The sequence below is a fragment of the Dipodomys merriami genome, unplaced genomic scaffold (genome assembly GCF_024711535.1).
Source record: "Dipodomys merriami isolate MVZ:Mamm:240054 unplaced genomic scaffold, mDipMer1.0.p SCAF_4, whole genome shotgun sequence".
NCBI lineage: Eukaryota > Metazoa > Chordata > Mammalia > Rodentia > Heteromyidae > Dipodomys > Dipodomys merriami.
This window is the reverse complement of record NW_027205603.1, coordinates 49,268,041-49,291,032: the sequence shown is the minus strand read 5'-3', so window position 1 is coordinate 49,291,032 and position 22,992 is coordinate 49,268,041. Positions and strand designations below refer to the sequence as shown.

At 40.2% G+C, this 22,992-nt stretch overlaps 1 protein-coding gene across 1 annotated transcript in view; it reads right to left on the bottom strand.

Moving 5' to 3' along the window:
* Stmn2 (stathmin 2) overlaps window positions 1-22,788 on the bottom strand; it is a 42,356-nt gene extending 19,568 nt beyond the window's left edge. Inside the window, exons 1-2 of the mRNA XM_069990963.1 lie at window positions 22,721-22,788; window positions 22,294-22,429 (exon numbers count right to left, since the gene is read on the bottom strand). Of these exons, the coding sequence (XP_069847064.1) occupies window positions 22,294-22,429; window positions 22,721-22,774 (190 nt within the window). The 5' untranslated portion in view covers window positions 22,775-22,788. The remainder of the gene's footprint in view (window positions 1-22,293; window positions 22,430-22,720) is intronic.
* Window positions 22,789-22,992: the final 204 nt, after the last annotated feature.

The following is a 22,992-nucleotide window of genomic DNA, read 5'->3' as shown; positions in this document are numbered from 1 at the left end:
TGTCATTGTCTGCTCTTTCTTACTCGGGCCCTATTTCATTTTCTCCTTTTCTTCTGTAGGGGACGTCCTTCCCACATACACTTAATGAACTCTCATTAACTATTGGTTATCCCCAGGACAAGTGCTTCCAGATCAGACCACTTAGATAGGGGATAAGAAGGTGGGAAGTCTTCTGACCTTAGTTGATCATTTAATTAATAAAATTAACAAACTAAAAAAATGAAAAATGGTAAGTGGGCTATAAATTGACTTGTGATGAAGTCATGGAGCAGCACATTGAGCCTCATAAGTACTATCTGCTTCTTGTCAGGGTCTTTTTGTCTTCAAAGTAACCTCAGTTCATTGGGAAGGAGGGAATTCCCAGAACATGGACTTGGATGTAAATTAACAAGAGATCGTTTGTTGGCCAGCAGGAAACAGATTCAACACGTAGATGCTTTAGAGCCACAGAATGTTAAATGGAGATATTCCTAAGAGAGTTAGTCAGTGATCCATCACTCCACCACCAGTTTGATCAATGAGGTAACTGAGCCTTGTAGATGCCAAAGTCAGATATGGCCAGGGCTTTGGCTAAAATATGGCAAATCAGTCTCTCTCAAAACTGGCAAGAGGTCTTCTAGCTTTCCTTTTTTTTTTGTGAGGGAAGCACATCATGGTAGAAGCACATGGCAGAGCAAAATCTTTTGCCTCATGGCTGTTAGGTTTTTAAAAGAGGAAGCCGAGTAAGAACAGCATCAGCACGCATGTGGTATTCAGGTAAGGGGTAGGTTTATTCAGTAAACCTGCTGGGACCAGGCAAGGTTGGCACTCCACGCGGCTGGGAAAGGCCTAGGAAAGAGAGAGAGCTGGAAAAGAGAGAGAAAAGAGCTTGAGAAGAGCTAGACAAGAGCAGAGAGAGAGAGAGAGCCGAGTAAGAACAGCAGCACTCACGTGGTATTCAGGTAAGGGGTAGGTTTATTCAGTAGACCTGCTGGGACCAGGCAAGGTTGGCACTCCACGTGGCTGGGAAAGAGAGAGAAAAGAGCAGAGAGAGCAGAGGGAGCTAGAAAAGAGCAGCGAGAGAGATAGAGAGAACTAGAAAAGAACAGCAAGAGCTAATCTTTTTTTTGGGGGGGGGCGGGTCCGGTCGTGGGGCCTGAACTCTGGGCCTGGGTGCTGTCCCTCAGCTCTTCAGCTCAAGGCTAGCGCTCTACCATTTGAGCCACAGTGCTACTTCCGGCTTTTTTCTTTTTCTTTTTTTGCTTATGTGGTGCTGAGGAATCGAACCCAGGGCCTCAGGCATGCAAGGCAAGCACTCTACCACTAAGCCACCTTCCCAGCCCTAGCTTTCCTTTTAGGATGACACCTAATAGACCACAGGGTGGGTTTGTTAGCACATAGTTGATGATAGGCAAATATCAAACATTGTCAATTTTATATATCAACTTAACATAAGAATATCTCCTTCCAACAAGCAACATAACTTGCCATGTAATACTGAAGACCTGGCAACACTTCCTGGTAAGTTATTATTATGATTAATAATGCTGATCCTGGGGCTTGGCTTGAATTAAGAGCCTACGTACTGTCCTTGAACTTTTTGCTCAAGGCCAGTTCTCTATGACTTGAGCCAATTCCACTTCTGGCTTTTTTGGTGTTAACTGGAGATAAGAGTTTCATGGCTTTTCCTGCCTGGGCTGGATTCAAAACAGAATCTTTAGATCTCAGCCTCTTGAGTAGTTAGGATTACATGTGTGAGCCATTAGTGCCTGGACCCTGGTAAGTTTTTATTCAATATCTTTGCAATTTTAGAAGGTTGAACCACATTTGTTTTATTTATTAGAGTTTTCAAAATGGTTATTTTAGGCAAGAGGCAGATTAAGAACATGAGTGAAGTTCTGCAGTTAATGTGATGTGGCTGAGGAAAAATGGAAAGGGAGGAAAGAAAAATGCATGAGTATGAAACTGGTGACTCATGCCTGTAATCCTACCTACTCAGGAGGCTAAGAACTGAGGATTGTAGTTTAAAGCCAGCCTGGGCAGAAAAGCCTGTGAGACTCTTATCTCCAAGAAACTATCAAAAAGCCAGAAGTGGAGCTGTGGCTCAAATGGTAGAGGGCTAGCCTTGAGCAAAAGAAGCTCAGGGACAGTGCCTAGGCCCAGGACCAGCACAAAACAAAACAAAAACAAAAAAGAAAGATGTAAGAATGAGACTTTGCAGAGAACAGTTTGAAAATAATAACTACATTTGAGCCAAAGCACAGAGGGAAGATTTGCAGTGGAAGATAAATGGATGGGCAAAGGAGGCTTTCTGGAGAAAGTGTCACTAGGTAGAGGCTCCTCAGATGAGTATTTTAATTTGAGGAAAACTGGATGTGAGTTGAGACACTGAAATATAAATAATCTGAGTAAGTAAAGCAAGCGTGCGTGCGTGCGCGTGTGCGCGTACACACACACACACACACACACACACACACACACACACACACACACACACACACACACACACACACACACACACACACACACACACACACACACACACACACACCCCAAAAGAATGCCCAGCAAATGCAAAGGGCTAGGAGAAATATGTTCATAAGATTTAACCACTGGAATTTCATATTTTGAATTGCCAGTCATTTTTCCTATTGTTTTTTGGAAAACAATGAATGTTAATCTTTTCACTGTATTTCAACATATCGTGGAGATGAATACATGTTTGTAAGCATTTTCAGTGGTTGGCTGCATTTGCTCTTAATTATTAATGTTTTCAAGTAAATGCATCTCTCTAGCGAATTCATTTAAAATTCAACCCATATGAAGTGTAATGATTCTACAGCAATAGTCACTTAAGCTAATGATGTGTGAACACTTAATTGTATTTCCATTCTTCCAAATGGCTACAATGAACCATCAGTAATTGTAGCAGCTGCTATTTGTTGAATACAAACAAAAATACATTTGCATGCATTTTCTCATATAATCCTCTCAACAATGCTGTTAGAGATGCTTTTAAGATAGACTAATTTGTCCAAAAGGACAGATGAGGGGAAAGACTCAGAGAGGTTAGATAACTTGTTTATGTTCAATGGATTGTGAAGTTTAGTTTTGATGAAGGTCTATCTGACTCTTCTTGCTCATGCTCTACTCCTGTCTTCACTGTCCACATGTTTCTAATAAGAAAATAATATATAATATGATTTATTTTTAAATTAAAGTGTCTGTCTTAAAATTTTTTTCTTTGACACTTCTCTTAAATTCTCATACATATTATTCCATTGTTATTTAATCTAGAATAGGTAGTATCATTAAAATTTCTTCTGTTTATTCATCCTGGACAAAATTCGATTAGAGTCCTGAATTTTGGCTAGTGGTGAACATAAAAAAAGAATTCATTAGGCTTTGCTGGCAGTGAAGAATATTCCAGAAATATCATTAATAGACTACTTTTGGGAGAAAATATCTCAGTCCCTGAATGAGATATTTCTCTGTGTTCTGAAACATTGGCATTCTTTTTTTTGGCACAGCTGGGGTTTGAACTCAGGGCTTTTTGCTGGGTAGGTAGAAGGTCTACTACTGAGCTACAGCTGCAGCTTTCAAGATGCCCATAAGGATATAAGCAGATCATGACCATGAATTTAGGCTGGCTCCAGGGTTTGTTAGTACATTCCTTAGTTTTTATCCTTTTCCTTGTTTTCCCTGCCATAATATTCTAACAGGGAAGTTTTCTTAGCAAGTCTTAAACAGTGAATTTGGATTGAACCTGTTTCTTGTTTTGAAAGCTGTCTGGGTAAAATCAGATACTACAAATGTAGGATCAAAATTTCTTTTTTTTAATTGTGAAAATACCGAATAGAGGGGTTACAATTACATGGGCAAGATAATGAGTACATTTCTTATCAAGCATTGTAGCTTCCTCCTTTGTTTCCCCTTCCCATCCCATCCTTCCCCCGCCCCCTCAAAATTTCTTGAACTTGGTTTACAGCAATTAGATTTGCTTGGCTTCTAACAAAGGGGACAAATGTTCTTTGAGACTTACCAATTCTTACAATATTTCTTATCTTGTTTAACATATTTTTTGGAAACCCCATTACTGTTAATTCTGACTTCCCACTCCAGTACTAAGGCTTGAACTCAAGACCTTGTACTTGCTCTTACTACCACCCTAGTCATACCCTTATCCCTTTTTTATTTTTTCACAGAAAGGATCTAATAGCTTTTCCTAGGCCTGGTCTTGAACTGAGTCTCCTGATCTCTGCCTTCTGAGTAGCTGGTATTATAAGCCTGACCAACTATGCTTAAGCTGTTCTTTAATGATGAAATAGACTACTATGAATTAGTTTAAGATCCTTTTTTTTTTTTCTGAGATACGGTGGCACTGTGTAGCACAGGCTGGCCTAATTCTCAATCCTCTTGTCCCAATCGCTTCAGTGCTGAGACTACAGGTGTACCATTATGCTTTCTTTGAAAAGAAATATTTTTTCATAGTATGTTGTCTTAACTCTAGAGCATAATAATATTTTGGCTGATGAATATGTAACTGAATATGTAACAGTTAAAAAGAAAATAATTCTTATTTTTAAAGACTTACGTTAACATCTCAAATCAGTGATATGAGGTAATGTTCCAGATATTTCTGCTATGATGTAATGCTGATTGCTTTAGTATAAAATTAGATTCTGTGCCCATTCACTCTATCCATGTCTCCTTACAAGAATTATGGTCTGTAAAGCCAGGGAAATTCTGAAAGATTCATATTTTGAGCAACCAAAGCATGCCAGTTTTTTCTGTAAGTTATAGTCATCAAACCAAATAAAGGAACATTTCAGAAGGTCAAAGTAGTATAATCCATCAATGGGTTTTACGGAAACATATGTAGCTCTTAAATTTCAATTCAGTGGACTTTTGGCTTTAACAGTGGGGACAAGGAAAAGAAATTGGATCACACAAATCAGGCCTTGTGATTAATCCTGTACTAGAAGCAGTAAATCGTTTCATCCTGAGATCTCACCTTACTCTTGATTCATTACATCCACTGCTGTGTTTAATGACAATCCCAGCTCATCATGAAAGGTCTTGTCTTTTACTTCTTCCTCAAGAAGAATTTCTTATAGTCCTTGATGGGGACCAACCACAATATGGTTTAGAGTATTAGAACTGATCTATTCACTTTATGTGCTAAGATTTTATCACCAACCTTAATTCTGAGTACTGAAGAATTCTTCTTTCCCCACTCCTTTTCCAAAATACTTCTTGGTAGTAATAATGAGCTTGAAATGCTATGAATTTTAGCTATATTAGTTGGGATTTATATGAGACAAAATCATCAGGCTAAGGGGATTTCCCATAAAAAGGCTGACTCTGTTTCCTTTCCTTTCCCATGGCTTCTTGAGCTGGGAGGCTCCTGTGTGGTGAATAGAAGCTGCCATGACCATTTCTGTTTTTTTTTTTTTCCTTCGAAATGGCTGACTATGACACTTGAATGGTCAAAATGTTTCATTTTTGGCCGAAGAGCAGGAAAAAAAACCCCTTTAAATTCATTATTAGTTCAGCCAAACTTGTACTTCTTATGCAGAATGATTATTGCATTGTAGGGTTAATATTCAGAATCACAAATGTTTTGGTCACGAAGGATGATGACTTGTAACTTGTGATCTTCCTTTCTCAGCCTCCCGATGTTCTGAGATAACAGTCAGAATGTACTAAGCCTGGCTAACGGTTGGTTTTAATTTAAAAAAAAATAAAATGTGTTAGTTTTATTTTAATCACTGAAAAATTGTGCATTAAAGGTTTATAGACTTGGTTGTAGTAAATGGTTAGGTAAGATTGTCCTTCAGAATGAGAACAAAGTCTGACGATTTGCTAGTCATAATCAAGTCATATGTCCTAAGATCACTTTGTGTTTAAGAGAATAGAAGGAATATATGCAGGTATAAATATGTTCATATCTATATGTATTTACCTAAAAATAGCAAATCTAAATAATAGCATGGTTTGTAATTATCTGCTATTGTAAGGATTGCAGTAATTCTATTTTTGAAGAACTCTGGCAGTATGTGCAAGAGTCTGCAAGATGCATCTGAAGAACATTGCTTCCATAATGTAATTATCCTCAGCATCCATTTGAGACACAGCTAAACAGTGTGCAGGAAATTTTTCATGCTAACCCAGATATGGCACTGAAAATTGCTTTTTCATTTTGAAATTCAAATGCTACTCCCAGCTTTGCCACAGAAAGACTCATTTTCCAAAATAGGTCTCATCAAATTATGTACTAGAACTTTAATTAGTTTAATTTTCTACAAGGAACCTAAAGCCATCTACAAAACAAGTTAGGTATGCATCCAAAGCCTTTGGATTTTTGTGTTCCAAAAGGAATCACAATATATAAGAACACTTAGTTAAGGAAAAGTTTTCCAAGTTTCCTTGTTTCTTCTGCATAGTTTGAAACAACAGCACCATGTTTATTTGATAAGAAACCTGTCAGAGAAACATGAACAAATGTACTAAAGGTAGATGAAAATCTGCTCAACATCATCAACCATCAGGATATGCAAATCAGAATGGCAGTGAGGTATCTGCTCTCCCCTGCTATGGTGGCCATTATAGAAAAGACAAAAGAGAAAAGACAAGTGTTGAAGAGAAGGTAGAGAAGAGGGAACCCTTGTATGATACTGGTGAAATGTGAATTAGTACAGTCATAATGGAAAGCAGTATGGAGGTTCCTAGTACTATATACCACCCAGCAATCCCATTTCTAAGCATAAATTTGAAGAAAATGTTGAAGACATACCTGAACTACTAAGTTTATTACAGCATTATTCAGAACAGTCGAGATATTGTATGAAGACATAGTGTGAACCTAAATGTGCACCAGTGGGTGAATGGAAACACACACACACACACACACACACACACACACACACACACACACACACAAAGGTAGATGCACAACAGAATATTTGTTGTTAGAAAGGAGGGAAATATTGACATTGGTAAAATATGAATGAATCTGGAAGACATATGTTAAGTGAACTAAGAAAGACAAATGTTGCATGATTTTACTAAGAAAAAAGTTAAAAGTTAGCCAGATGTATTGTCCTGTGCCTGGGATCCCAGCTAAGTGGGAGGGAGAAATTGGAAGGTAGTTATGCAAGGCTGGCCTGTGGAAAAATGTTAGTGAAATCCTGTTGCAAAAACACAAGTTAGGTGTGGTGGTACACTCATAATCCAGCTACATGGGAGGCAGAGGTACAAGAACTGTGGTCTGAAGGCAGCCCTAAGCAAAAGTGTGAGTCCATATCTGTGAAACAGTCTAAGTAAAAAAGGGTGAGTGGTCATTGAAACAAGCAATTACACTGTGTAGAAGAACTAGACAACTTAGAAACTATTCTTCCACAGGTGGTACACCCAGTGTAAAAGATTGCAATCTAAAAATACGAATGATAGTAAAATCAGGACCCTTTGTTCATTTCCAGGACTGTTCATTTATTTTCAGGAAATAAATGCATGGTGAAGAGTTTTGCTTGCTTTGGTTATTGCATTTTTGTTTCTCCCTTTTATGAAAACTTGCACCAGATGAGATTGGCTTAAAAGATCAATGACTCTTCTTGACTTAATTTTTTGTCATGATTGTTGCAGTGCTGGGATTGTCGTTGAGGGACTCTTGCTTCCTGGGCTTGTTTGCTCAGCTGTCACTCTAACACTTGAGCCACACTTCCAGCCTCTTCCCCTTTTATTGCTAGTTATTTTAGAGGAGTCTGTCTCTGTTCAAGCTGGCATTGACACTTGATCCTCCAGATCTAAGCCACCTGAGTAGCTAGGATTACAGGCCACTGGTATCTGGCTCATTTAATATCACTTTACCACTCTCTGGACTTTGTCATCTGCAATTGAATTTTCAGTGCTCAAGTTGTTTTTAAACAGAATAATTTTCCCGTTAATAAACATTCATCCTTACATGCTGCTGCAGTGTGCTCTTTCCTTTCCCCAGGATACTGGGGATTGAATCAGGAAACTCCTGCATACTAGACAAGCAATATAGCAGTCTACCATTTTGAGTATCTTGTTTGTGAGACAGGCTCTCCCCAGATTTTCCTAAACTGGTTTCAATTTTTTGACATTTCTGCCTCCACCTTCTCAATAGCTGGGCTTATAGTCATGTTCTACTATATCGATTTTTTTCCCAATCTGCCTTATTTTAGACTATTTTATGGTATTTCATATTAAAGGAAAAAAACCCTGAATTTTTCTATTTCTATTTGGTTAACTATTTCTTTTGCTGATTCCTGATATTATATACTAGCTAGATGATAGATATAAATAGTATATACAGTCTGACAAATATTTCATGAAGCAACTCATGTCTTGAATTTCAAATTGTTAAACTATCAGGTAGATACTACTTTTCCTTATGCTACATGAAAGATCTGTTTTTGACATCAAATAATTGTTTCTCAGGTAGAATAAGTGATACATAAAACATAAGCTTTTGGGGTACCACTTGGAATTCCTTGTGAATGCACAGTAAGTCTTAAGGTTACGTGTTAGGTGTAACTGGCTGAGACTGGAATATTACTTGCAGTGGCAAATACTATGTTTATTGGTTATAAACATTCCCAATAAAAATGAAGGCAAAAATGGAATCCACATGTTTGATTTATATAGATAAATATGAATTAGAGTTTGGCATAAATTGTTGATAATCTATTTAAAATTGCCACTGCATAATGTTAGCTAATTATTCTGACTGAAGCTTTTGTAAAGTCAGATGCCACATGAATGTTGTTTTGATTTTTCAAGATACCTTTCTTGCTTTGCTAACTCCTTATAGACATTAAAAAAATAGCAATAGCAGATTAGTGCTTGGCTCCTAAATCACTACTGGTTGAAACGTATTACCTTCATGTGTGATGGAGAATAACATTGAAATCAGTGTCTATCTCCTTTTCCCCACCAGTCATGAAAGGAGCATTCCATTCATGCTGCATGGCTGCAATGTCTCAGCCATGCTCATCTACTAATGGGTGGAGAACAGGAAGGTCAAATCAACCCATAGAAAAAGAAAATACCCAGCTGAAGGAAGGGTGATGAAAATGGGGGCTGGAGAGGAGAGCAGGACGTCGGCTTAGGAGCCTGGGGAATGACTCAGTCAACTGAGCTGGGAGCTAGCAGGGATGTGTGTGTGTGTGTGTGTGTGTGTGTGTGTGTGTGTGTGTGTGTGTGTGTGTGTGTGTGTGTGTGTGAGACCACAGTGTACAATTTTACATTTTAATGCTTCTGGAACCCGTTTTTGTTTCTATTGATGTGACATCCTGAGTAGAGATGGTTCAGTTTTATTGGTATTATGTATATTTTTGAGTAGAATATGATTTATAATACTAGGGAAGTATGATTAAAATATATGCAAGAGAAATAGAATATTACTTTATGATCCTTGATATCTACTGTGCTTTGACTGGTATAAAATGTGTAACTATTAAGTTGTGGCATTGCTCAGAGTAGATTTATGTTGGAGACATATGGCATCGGCAGCTGTATCATAAATATGGTATTTTGTGTGTGTGTGTGTGTGTGTGTGTGTGTGTGTGTGTGTGTGTGTGTGTGTGTGTGTGTGTATGTGTTGGTCCTTAAACTCAGGACCTGGGCACTGTTCCTGAGTTGTTTTTTCTCCTCCTTCCCTCCCTTCCTTCAAGGCTAGTGCTCTAACACTTGGGCCACAGTTCAACTTCCGGCTTTTTGATGGTTAATTTGTGATAAGAGTCTCACGGACTTTCCTGCCTGGGCTGGCTTTGAAACATGATCCTCAGATCTCAGCCTCCTGAATAGCCAAGATTGTAGGTGTGAGTTACTGGTGCCTAGCTCTAAGTAATTTTTATAGTTTTGTTATTGGGTGTTGAAATTAACAGGGAAATTGAGATGTTTAATTTTAAACATTCATCATTCATCTGGGGAATCAGGGAGAGAGATCAACACATTTTTATACATTGCTTGTTATTCAATTGCTTACCTAATCTTCCTAAGATTCATTCAATTTAAGGATTACTTTCCTCATTAAAATAATAAATTATTTTTGTGCTGGTATTGGGGCTGAACTCAGGATCTCATTCTCTTGTTTGGCTTTTTCTCTCAAGACTGGAGCTCTGCCACTTGAGCCACAGTTCCACTTGCAGCCTTTTGCAGAAAGATTTTAGCATACAGTCTCAGGGACTTTTCTACCTAGCCTGACTTCAAATTGTGGTTTTTCAGATCTCAGCCTCCTAAGTAGCTAGGAATAAAAGCATGAGCCATCACCATTGGATCTTACTTTCCCCTTTTGTAGCAGTGAAAACTGTAGTAATGGAATTATGGCTCAGTTGCTCAAGGAATCAATCCCAGGTAGCAAGCAGTGGAGCAGGATTTAAAGCTTCTTTCTCTAATACACCATGTTAGTGCTCTCTTGCCTGAAACAGGAACAGTTCTTACTAAGGTAAGCATTTAACAGGGAAACTTACAGTATTGCCTTTTTACTTTTCACAGGGATTTACACTCTTCTGAGATCCATGATTAGCTCTTTTTACTTCTTACAAGTTTACCCTTTGATTTTAACCTTTGAAGGAAGCTTTGAACCAAGCTTTCAGTATTTTGAGAATTTAGGCCTGGGATACTTTGACTATAAGCAAGGCTTGTTCAATCTCAGGTGGAGAGGATGGAAGATGTAGTGCCAGGAGGTGCCAACATGAGCCTAGAAGAAAGGTGATACTTTCCTGTTGTCCTATCAGCCTGCCCATGTTTTCCGTGTCTACTGCCTGAGGTGCCATGCTGAATCTTTAAGATTAATGGCTGCCATTTTGGGCCAGGACTTACCGCTTGGGTGTGGGAAAAGCTGAGCAGGGGCTGTTTCAAAAACCTTGGGTGAGTTAATTGTTCCTTTTGAGCAAATCTTCAGGGAGAAGGCTCAGGGATGGCCGGGACAGTTCTCATCATAAGCTTTTCAAAATGTCAAATAGTTATGTCTGAAGGATTCAATCGATATCCAGGTTTACTTTTCATTATTTAGGACACACTTTAAAAAAAACCACCAAAATGACTCAGCTTCTGATTGTGTTCTTGTTTGCTCTTTCTAAATGCATGCCCATTGTATACAGTCACATATTAAGAAGTATTTATCTTAGAAGATGCTGCCATCAGAACGAATGACATCGTTCCACTTGTTAGGAAATGGAAAGACTTGGAAAAAATGATATTAAGTGAAGTAAGCCAGGCCCAATAAAACATAGGTCCCATGGTTTCCCTTATTTGCGATAACTAGTATATGTCTGGGACAAGCAGAAAAGGTCAGATAAGATGATGTTAGGCAAAATGAACCCCAACATAGGGACATAAATGATTTTTTTCTTGCTATTGTTTCTAATGTATTTATAAGGTGTGATTTTTTTGTTGCTTTGTATATCCTTCCCCCATGGTATAACCCCTGTTTTCACTGTATTTGATGTTGGTATACTTTGGGGAGGGGAAGGGAAAAAACAAATTGTTTAAATAGGGATACAGATGGGCCTATTGCAGCAATGAGATGTATAAGATGCTATGTTGAAAAACGAACTTTACAATTTAGGCGGGGGTGGGGTAGAGGTGGGGGATTGGGGGTGGTATAATTGAGGAGGTGGGAGGGAAGGGATGGCAGGGGGGGAAAACAAAGGAGGAGGCAACAATGCTTGATAAGAAATGTACTCATTACCTTGCTCATGTAACTGTAACCCCTTTGTACAATATTTTCACAATAAAAAAACTTATTAAATAAAAAAAGGATAGAAGAATGGAAGCCCTTGCAATAATATTGCACTTGACAGATACTAATCTCTCCCCCATTTGCTTTCTTGGTCTTGACAATGACCCTCTCTGATAAGAACAATGCTGATAGATTGGTACGAGTGACAGGTACAGAGAAGAAAATCACCTTAATGCAAATCAACTAGTGAGAGTAAAGAAAAACCTTAGGGCTTCTGACTCCTCTGGTCTCTTGTCCGTGTAGCATCACAGCTCTGGTAGAGAGATGCAGAGATGTCAAAGGCTTGGGCTTGTCTTTGCATCTTGTTGCATTAGACAGAGGAGGTAACTCTCCTGCTAGGAAGCCATGTTACCCTGGGCACCCCACTGGGCACTGCTCTGCTGCTTCATCCAAGTGTGGTTCTGGCCTAGCTGCATCAGCACCACCTGGGAGCTGGTTTGGTAGGCAAGTTCATGGGCCCCGGTCTCACGCACAAAATCACAACATATGGGAGTAGGGGCCCAGCCCCTCTAAGTGCTGCTGATGGTCAGGAAGACTTGAAAAGGATTTTAGCTAAAAGATGCTGACTGGATTGGCTAGTTGTTTAAGCCATTTGGTGCATTTTAGTACTTCCTAACTGACTTTTTAAAATTATAACATGCACTGTCTTGCAGGATAGATAAAATAGCATAAAAAGTGAGACCTTGTATTCTTAGGTATCATTTTTCATTATTGCTATTCTTTTATTTTTGGTATGTAGAAGACCTCGTTTTCTTCAAAAAATTAAATTTCTCAATGGTGAGGATCATGTTTATTTATATTCTTAAAATATCTAGCACTCCGTTTTTTTATTGTGCATGTTTAAGTATATGATAGGGGATGAGTTGCTCAAACTTATCAGTTTCATATCTATATCTAATCCATATTGAAAACTATACCACCCCTTTTAAGTACTGGTATTGGAGCTAGAACTCAGGGCCTTCTGTTCCTGCTTGGCCTTTTCATTCAAGGTTGTCACTGAACCATTTGAGCCATACCTCTATTACTAACTTTTTGCTGATTAATTGTAGATAAGTTTTTCCTAAAGTTTTCTGTCTGAACCTTGATCTTCAGATGTCAGCTTCCAAAGTAGCTAGGATTACAGGCACCCAGCTTTATATCTGCCTTTAGTAGACTTTCTAGATTTGGCCCTGAAGCTTACTCTGTGTGATCTTGATTGAATGAACTATTTGCATACGCTTCCCATCTCATAGGGGAGGATACAAAGATTAAAATAAGGTGCAACTAATTAATGTTTTCTAAAAACTACTAGGTCCTCTATAGCTATATCATGCTGATCATTCTCAGGAAACAATGTTCAATCTTCTGTACTTATTGGCTCTTTAACTATAAGAGGAAAACGTCGTTGTTCTAAAGTAGAATGAAAAATTTCAAAGTGATGGGAATGAGAATCATGTGATATAAAAAGAATAGGCTTGGATAATTTTTCATGTCTTAACAATTATGAGGAAGACATTAACTGGAATCTTGCTATAACACTTCCCAAAACAATAGATGCTTGCATTGGAAATAAAGAGAATGATGTAGTAGGAGAGGTAATGATGTACAGAGGCAAGGCTCCCAAGAAGGGGGCAGTAAGTCCAGTTATACTGGGTCTGTAAGCTGCTGGTAGTACTTAGGCTGAAGTGGTAACAAAGCATTCTTGATGGGACTTTTCTTTTTTCACATCAGTTTTCCTTTACAAGGAAACCCAAACTGGAAGATTAAACTTAAGTTGACTGTAAGCAGTTTACATGGAAATTAAACTTAAGGTTGCAATCATAGAGGAAAAAAACTCCAAAAAATGTGAAGGCTAATAGAAATACAATTGAAGTTTAAAATATTTCTTAACATTATTTATGGGACTAGATTTAGACCAATGTCCTCCAGTTGTCCTTATTCTGATACAGACATATAACTAAAAGATTGACAGATACGTGTTACTGATGATCTTTTGTTCTGCTTACTACTGAGACAATGGAGAATTGTGCAACCTCCAACCTCCTAGATTCAAAGATTTAGCTTAAAGAGCTGTTAAGTGGGCATTTTGCAGGCACTGCTGTATAGTGTTGGTTAAAAAAATCATTCTTAGATAATAATCTCACTCTATAAACATGAATGACTTTTAATGTTTTATTGGACAGCTATAATTTTATATATCTTGTCACAAAACAAAATTTAGAAACTGTAATTTTTCAGAGTATTAAGTATTTTAGTCTCAGGGTCAACATCATTACAAGTAAGAAAGACTGTAAACTGTTTTTGTGATGGTTTTACAATATAACATGGGGCTTCTCTTAAGTACAAATCTCAGAGAAGCTGTATTTCGGATGACTAGCAAAATGTGTGCTGGATGCATTAATTAACCTTTATATTCACATAAAAGTGTTTTGTGAGAACAAATGCACACAAAATGTTATCTTTAATCATGACTAATAAAACTGGGTTATCATAAACAGGTTTTACTACTGCAAATGTCTTTTTGACAAATGACAGGGCCTGATTCTTTTATTAAAGAAAATTAAAAACATTTCACAAGGGATTCAGAGCTTTCCCAGTGATCTTTCCAGCTTGCCTGCCTGCTTTTGAGGTAATAAGATGAAGAACATATTGAGTAATATTTAATAGTTATATTAAAAGTGGATGCCTGGGCTGTATGTCTCTCTTTTGGGTCTAAATTTAATTCATAAAATGTAACATCCAAATTAAATATCTAAGGCCTATGAAAGGAGTTAAGAATCCATTTTGAAATGCTAAGCTAACCATGATGAGACTAAGGAGATTAAATCAGTGTTTTATTTTTCTTTTCTAGAACAGTTCACCATTCACACTAGAAATCTCTACTGTGCTCTGAGCTGAGTCTACGAGAATCATGTTGGTTCCACGAATTACCACCTCTGATGTCTAAAAACTCTCTTCCCCCCAAAGTTCAAGTGATGATAATTAGCTTAATAAACCTTGGATAAACTACCAATCCTGATCATCCTTTTCAAAGTACTTCTTCAAAGTTGAGTTTACTGCCAGAAAGGCACAGAGCATCTCAGTCTTGTTAGGCCACAGGTCTGAACTCCATGGTGGGAACAGAACTAAGGCAAGCAGACATAGGTTCCACATAGGATTCTGCACTCAGACTTGGGCAAATCGCCTTACCTTTCTGTGCCTCCGTTTCCTCAGCTGTACTAGGAGTGGTCTTGTTAAGATTGTTAGGTGATGAACACAGCGTGTGTGAAATGTTTAGCCTTCTACATATGTATGCTACATAAAGGTAAACATAAATAAGTCAGTTTTTTTTACAGAGGTGGACAATTCATATCTATACTAGAAAAATGAGTCTTAAAGAGAAAGCAAGAAAGTTGTTGATTAAGATGAGTTAGGAAGACTTTTTGGTTCAAGATTTGCAAGTTCAGGATTTTTGTCATTTCCAAATGTTATATACATAGACTGATATATATATATATATATATATCAATTATATACATAGACATATATGTATATGTCTATATATATTATATGTTATATATATATATATATATATATATATATATATATATATATATATATTGCTAGGAGTAAGCTTTAAACCATACAATTCTATGGATAGGGATGGGAGGGAAAAATTAGGAGAGAGCAAGGGAAGGGGTGACATTGTCCAAAAAGAAATGTACTCTTTACCTGACTTATGTAACTATAACCCCTCTGTATTGTATTTACCATTACAACAACAATTAAGATTTTTATAATTAAAATAAAAAACAAAAAATGTAAATTCTTAAAATGCTGTCTTAGCACATCTTTCTTCCTTTTAACATGATGGAATTACAACAATTGAGTTTTCCAGCTTTCCAGAGAGACTGTAGTAAGCTATTAAGAAAGCAATGTATAACCTGAGGATCTAACCCAGTTTCCTGTTGACTAACAGTATAGTCTACCAACTCTCTACTCAGTTGTCTTTAGGATGTTGTTTTCAGTGCCTTATTTGGGCAATACTGTATTTCTAATTTGAGATGTTTCATGGAGAGTACCATTTTTGCAGGGTAACATTTCAGGAAATGTAGTAATGTTAACATGGTAAAGTTATTGTGGTCAGCCACCCACCTATTGCGTGGGGAACTGACATATGATATTTTTATTGATATTCTTAGAAGATCTGTTTTCCCCTCTCTGGGTTAACTTTCATAGAAAAAAGTGATTGGATAATGGAAGTCTTTTGAGGATTGAGTAAGCAGAGGGAAGAAATAAAACATAACCTGTACAAATGTACAACTGTGCTCAATAAATTCTTATTTTTACACTATGTTGGAAGGGAACTTTACAATTTGGGGGTGTGTGAAGAGTGGGGAAAGTGGGGGGGAAAGGATAATAGGAGAAAAAGGAGGGGGTAACAATGTTCAACAGGAAGTGTACTCATTACCTTATTCATGTAACTGTAACCCCTCTGTACAGCATCTTTACAATAAAATAAAATTGAAAAAAATTCTTATTTTTTCACATGGTGTGTAGGAAAAATGTTGTGGGAATAGTTTAGTAAATAATAAGCATGGATTATATGCATTTTAGTATGGCTCAAACCTGTTTTGAACTACTTAACCATTTGATCTAGTTAACTAGTAAACCTGTTTTGAGCTAGTTAACCATTAATGGTAAATGAAGTTACAAGCTTTGACACATTATTCCACATCTAGAAGGCTTTGGATCAAATTTTCACTCTGTATCATGCTAGTAAGCTAGACTTATTGATTTGTTATCCTTGTTCAACTGTGCCACTAGCTACAGATAAATATACAAACACCAACTCAAATTTATGTATCCACATTTCTGTCGAAGGTCTTCTGTTGTGTCCTGCAACATAAATGTGTTTGGAACTGCTTAACGAAGAGAGAGCAGTGACACAGAACATAAGCCCCCGAGGAATAGAATCCCTCCAGATGACTTGGCATGTAAATATTCTGCAAGATTGCCATGCATTTAAAAATGTTACGGCATGATACTAGAACTTATTATGAAGGGTACATGCATATTATAACTTGGTATTTCTGGAACTGATGGTTTGGTGGCTAGCATGAACTTCATATGAACGTTTGTCAGGAATGAATTTTATCTGGCCTTACCCCAGGTATAGAGAGTTAGATTTTGGATTTTAATGAATATCATGGTTAATTCATAGCGCCTCAAAGTTCTGGGAATGCAATAATAAGGCATAATTAAATATTTTACATGTAGATTATAGTTATATAAGGTACGAGAGAAAAAGAATTGTTCTTCTAATGCAAATGTTGAAGAGTTTACTGTAGATGATCCTAAATGTTAGTGTATGTTTCCCTGTTTCTTCTCTCTTAAAATTAACATCAACTTTTGATTAGAGTAATAAACCTACAAGGTTATTTTATTGATAAATCCTAATTTTTGTCAGCATTCAATACTTATCAGGTACATGTGATATTTATTGAGTGTTGACAAAATTAGAATGCAACTACACTGAACTAGGTTTAAAAAGGCATCTTTTAAGTGGAAAAGAGAAATGGAAGATATGATAATCAGTAAATTCTTAAACCCCTCCTCAGTATCATTATTTATCTACTCATTTTCACTCCTGTCCTGGAACTTCCCTAAAGGAGATAACTCTGACATCAGTTGCGATACAAGCATAAGGTACATTTAAAATACATGAATAAATAAACTTATTTTAGTGTTCCTAAATAGCATTGCTATTGCTACCATTTATTTTATTGCCATTTTCTATCATTTAACTATTATAAAAGCCCCAAAGTAACATAAATGTCATTATAATAGAAAGGCAATTAAACTAGAAAGTAAAATCATAAGGGAATAAATATGCAGAGCCATGCCAACTTGTAGATTATGATCATTCATATTATCTCATTGAGAAGATGCAAATACCTTTTTCATCCACTATGGCAAAACATGGCATTATTTTATTGAATAAACAATTGAATGATCCCAGTAAAAGATTTTTAAAACCGTTAATATTTGAAGCTAGGTTTAAATCAATCTTCTACTTTAGAAAAAAGATTGCCCCCTAGTGAGTAGAAAAGTTAATGCAGGCTCCGAGGTTTTCAACAGAAAGAGCCAGGAAATAAGCCTGGGTTCTGAAAAAACGCACAGGCACACACAAAAACAGCTGGGTCACTAGGTAATCCTGTCTTATCTTCGGGTCTTGCCAAATCTTGCCCCTTTCATATAAAGCCATAGATTTTGTGGTAATAGGGGAATGTGTGCTTTTACAAACCAAAAGGAAATTGGCGTTACTTAGGGTTGGTTCTCAGCCATGAGGGATCGACCACACCCAGATCCAGGTTTATGCTGCTTTATCCTGCAGTGTGCAAGGAAAGAGCTACTGGGTGAAGGAACACACACACACACACACACACACACACACACACACACACACACACACACACACACACACCAACATGGCGGTCGACAGCTCAGGAATTTTCCAATCAAATCTTCAATGTGTAAATTCATCCACCTTCCATTTCATTTTCTGTCATTCAGATTTAACTTAAAAATTCTCTTTGAAATCTACTATTAGATAGTCATGGAACTATTTGGATCCTAAATTATAAAGAAGAAGACTATTTTATTGTATGACTTGGCATTGAGAGGACATTTCTAAATATAAATGCAATGTAACTGTAACTTCTTGAAGCATTTCTACTGCCATTGAGTGATTTGAGGTTAGTTATATTGTGCCAAATGATCATATGCTCATTTCACAATCTGTCCATTAGCAATTAAAAATCGAAGGTAATAAAAACTCTAATGCAACAAAATTGTCATGACTCAGTGAAAAGGCAATTGTTCTAACAATAAATCACTTCCCTATCCCTTAATGTAATTTAGTACACTAGGTAAGTCATATTGTAAAACCACTCTGAATTTTCTCTGCAAAGTTTTAGGTTTTTAATATCACAGATTATCTAATCTGAATCATCACTTAGCACTATAATTTCTTTCATGGAATTGCAACATGCAGAGACAAACACCAGCAAATCTGTTCCCCTATATTCTTACAGGACTGCCGGCATGGTCACGCGGCATTTCCTTTCGTCCTCTAGTCCCAGCTACTCACCATATATTACGGGGATCTATGCCATTAATTAACAAGCTTCCTTTATTTCCCCTTCCATCTTATCCTGAAATTCTGATCAGACCATAAGCTTTTTACCTCGTTATTTGCCTACTCATTTAGACGAGGCCTACTCATTATAGAAGATAGAATAGACAATATTTGTACTTATATATGATCATGCTGAATACAATAATTGTTTAATGAATCAAGAAAAAATTCATTTTGGTGATTATGTTTTGTCATCGGAATGATTTCAATGGCTAGCACTGTAACATTGTAGAGGTCCTGCTTCTTTTCATGATTTGCTAATGAAGCTTAATTGTGGCAAAAAGGAGCTTTGCATTTGTCCTATTTAGGGTGAGATTTTTTTTTCCTGCATGGCAGCTACCATTTCACCATTCCTGTTTCTGTGCAGAATAGAGACCTTATCAAAAACCAGCAATTCAAAGAATAGTTCTTTTTCGGGGGGAGGCAGAGAGATGAAGAAAGTTAAAAATTTGCATAGAACTATTCTGAAATGTTTATAAATATAACCCCATGTGGAGGATCGTGGCATCTCAGTGACATAGATGGTTAAATTTCACCCCCAGCCTCTACCAGCGCTTCCCTATGGGGAATTTTCTAGCCATGGCTGGCACACACCCTGCCCTTAGTAAGCACCTGCAGCCACGCGAACGTCCATAATCCTGGCTAGAAGCAAAAATGAATTTGCTTTATAACTTAAGTGAACAATCCTGGTGGGGATTAGAAGGAAAAAAAAGTGGGTGCCAGGGCTAACTTTTAACTCAAAGCAGTCCATGGCTTTTTCGTTTCCTCTTTCTTTCTTTCTTTCTTTCTTTCTTTCTTTCTTTCTTTCTTTCTTTCTTTCTTTCTTTCTTTCTTTCTTTCTTTCTTTCTTTCTTTCTTTCTTTCTTTTCTTTTCTTTCTCTCTGTCTCTGTCTCTCTCTTTGAGAAAATGAGAACAAATAAAGCTGTGTCACGGAATCACAGTGATTTGACATAGTAACAATGCTGGTGCTGCCGAGTTTGTTGCCGCCCTTCTGCAGCAGAAATCTGGGTGCAGACCGCAGACCGCGGAGCGGGGCCGCCCCCACGGGCCCCTCTCGCCCCATTTAGAGCCTTTCTGGACGTGAACCGCGAATCGCGGCCAGCCGGGCTAGCTCAGGACACTGCGCAGAAATCCGGCTCCCCCGCTGCTCCCGCGGGGGCGAGCGCCCGGCCCTCCCCTCGCGAAGGGTGCGGGGCGGGGAGGGGGGGAGCGCAGGGCGCGGCGCGAGGCTCTGCAGGGCTGGCGGCGCTCCACGCGCCCGCTCCGTCGCCGCGTGCGCCCCCGCCCGGCCAGCGGCCGACGGCTCCCCGCCCCGGGCAGGGAGGGGTGGGCTGAGCCGCGCCCCGCTGGTGGACAGAGGGGTCTCTCCAGAAACCGCCCTTTGGGGCTTGTCACCTAGGAAATGGGAAAAACGGGAGCGAAGAGAGGATGGGATTGAGCGATTGGGGAAAATGTCACTGAGTTCTGCGGGTTGTGGGGGTCGGCGAGAAAATCAAGACTTCCAGGCGGCCCCCCCCAGGGAAGGGGGGGTCACCTCTGTGGTCCAGCGGCCGTGGAGGGGTGGGGCTGCGCCTTTGTGTGGCCAGGCGGGGCCCCGTGAGCTGGCTGGCTTCGGCTGGGCGGGGCCGGCGCTGGAGCGGAGCGCCCAGCCAGGTGTCTGCACACCTTCCTTCAGGGGTGCCAGAGGCGGCTCTGCACAGCGGGGCTCCCTACTCCTCCCTAAACCCCTCCTCTCCCTTGCCAGCAGGCCAGGCTCCGTCCAGCGCGAGGTGTCCCCAGCTCCGCCAGAAGGGTGGGGCAGGGCGGAGCCGGTCGGACTCTCCTTTCCCCGCAGCTTCCTCCCCTCCCCCCATGGCCCACATCCCGCAGCGGGGGTCTGGAGGAAGGGATGCGTCCAGCCGCCACGGGACGCGGCCCCCTCTCCACTTCCCTGCGTGTCCACCCCAGGGCCAGAGGGCCCAGCCCACTCGGCACTCGTGGCGCAAGACCGGTTAGGCAAGGAAGGAAGGCCTTGTATCCAGAATCTCGTTCCAATTCTCTCTCAGATAGGTTAAGCCTAGGAGATGGCCAGAATCTGACCTACAAAACAGAAATTGCATGTGCCTCAACTTAAGCCCTTGACCTCTTTTGCGTTCTATTACGTTTGCCATTTTTCTCTGTTTGCCAATTTTCTCGGTCTCATTGCATCTACGCAAATGTAGAATCCAGAAGGTTTTGCCCCAAAACGATCCAAGGAGTTGAAAAATAACAACAAAAACCCTTTATCGGTGATTATGTCCAAATCCTAATTTAACGTGGTTCTGAAAAGAAGGGTTAGTTCCCACTCCTCCCCCGCCCCTCCCCCCATGAAGCCAGGGTGGTGGTGGGGGTGGCGGTGGGGTGGGGTTAGTGGTGAGGTCTCTTTCGGAAGCTGAAACCAAGAGTCAGGGGCTCGGGGTGCGGGGTGTGGCGCCGCGGTCCCCACGCGCGGCGGGGCTCACACCACGTCCCGGTTTCCATTGAAGATGCCGAGGCGCCAGCGCGCAGGGTGGGGCCGTCCGCATTGTGGGCTCCGCGCTGCAGGTGCCCCCGTAGCCCCAGCCACCCCCACCCCCCCGCCAGTCCGCACACAAAGAAACCCCACCCCGGCGCCCTCCGAGCCAGGTCCCTCTACCCCACCCCACTGCGAGATTCCCCGCCCCTGCAGCTGCCCACCCGCGCCCTCCATGCCCTCCCTGACTTCCTCTCTCCTTCCCCCCCTTTCCCTAAAACAAAGGAGCCGAGGTGCTTACCCCCCTCCCCCCCTCGTCCTCCTCCTCCTCCCCGCACCGCGCCCCAGGACTAGCGGTTTTCCCAAGGAGACAATACCATAAAATGCGTCCGGGTCCCCCGCCGCCGTCCCCACCCATCTTTCAAACAGCATCCAGGGGACCACTTTGACTGTGCATTTCCCCCCCTTTCTCCAACCTCTCTCAATCCCATTCCCCATTTTCTTTCTTTCTTTAAACTACAGAAGAACTGCAGGACGTTACCAAGCACTTTCTGAAATGTTCCTTAACCCCACGGAAGGCAGTGAAGGCAGCATGTAAAGAAATTAAAGCTTCCGATTGAGCTTGAACGTAACCTATGGAAACGCAATACATTCCCAGTCCACGGGGAAGGGCCACCACTTACCTGCTTTGATCTCTAAAAGAAAAAGAAATTCAATTTAGATTTCCAAGGATCCTTTTTTTTCCTGCCCTCCTTCCACCACCCCCCTTCCTCCTAATCGTCCTAAATCCTGTGCTACATCCATGTTCTTTTCTTTATAAAAGACCCCCGTATGCCTTCAAAGGTCTGAGAGGTTGAAAGGTAGGCTCGGGGTCGAGTCCAGGAAGAACGAACGAGGCTCGATGCCTTCCTTACCCATTGCTGTTTTAGCCATTGTAGCGGGCGTGCGGATGCCGAGCGGTGGCGTAGGCGAAGAAGGGTCCGGCTTCAGCAGCGGAGAGAGCGAGAGAGGAGACTGAATAAGGCACTGAGTCTGCAGAGTGGGACCGTGCTAGAGAAAGAGCAAGAGGCAGGAGCCCATGAATAATTATCACTCAGAAGCTCAAGCAGATTGGCTCCCAAGGTCCCCTGACACGACTCCCGCAGAGTCAGAATCTCCAAGCATTAAATATTGATCGGCCAATGGTGCTAGAGTACAAAGTACCAGCATGCAGTTTGAAATGGAAATCAGTCCTTCCCTCGCAGCTCCCCCTATTCTGGGGGCCTTGATAGTACAGTCCAAGTACAGTGGAGCCTTATAGCCTCCAAGCCTCCCAGGAGCCAGGAACTGGGCTGTGCCTACCTGTGTGTCAGGAGGCTTGATTCTGCTCACATGTTTCCTTGCACAAATAGGCATAAAGAAAGGGACAGGAATCCAGAGGCCGGCGAAGTCCTCACAATACACAGGCTGGGGAAAAAATAGCTTAAATATTGTTCATGACTTTTCCCCTCCCTCTTGATGTTTTCTCTTTCACCTCTGGCGCTGTCCTTGGTCTCGCAGGGAGACCCCAGGTCTGGCTGGAGTGGCAGTGCAGAGCCAACTTGCACTCTTGTTCTGTGCTCAAGCAAGATTTA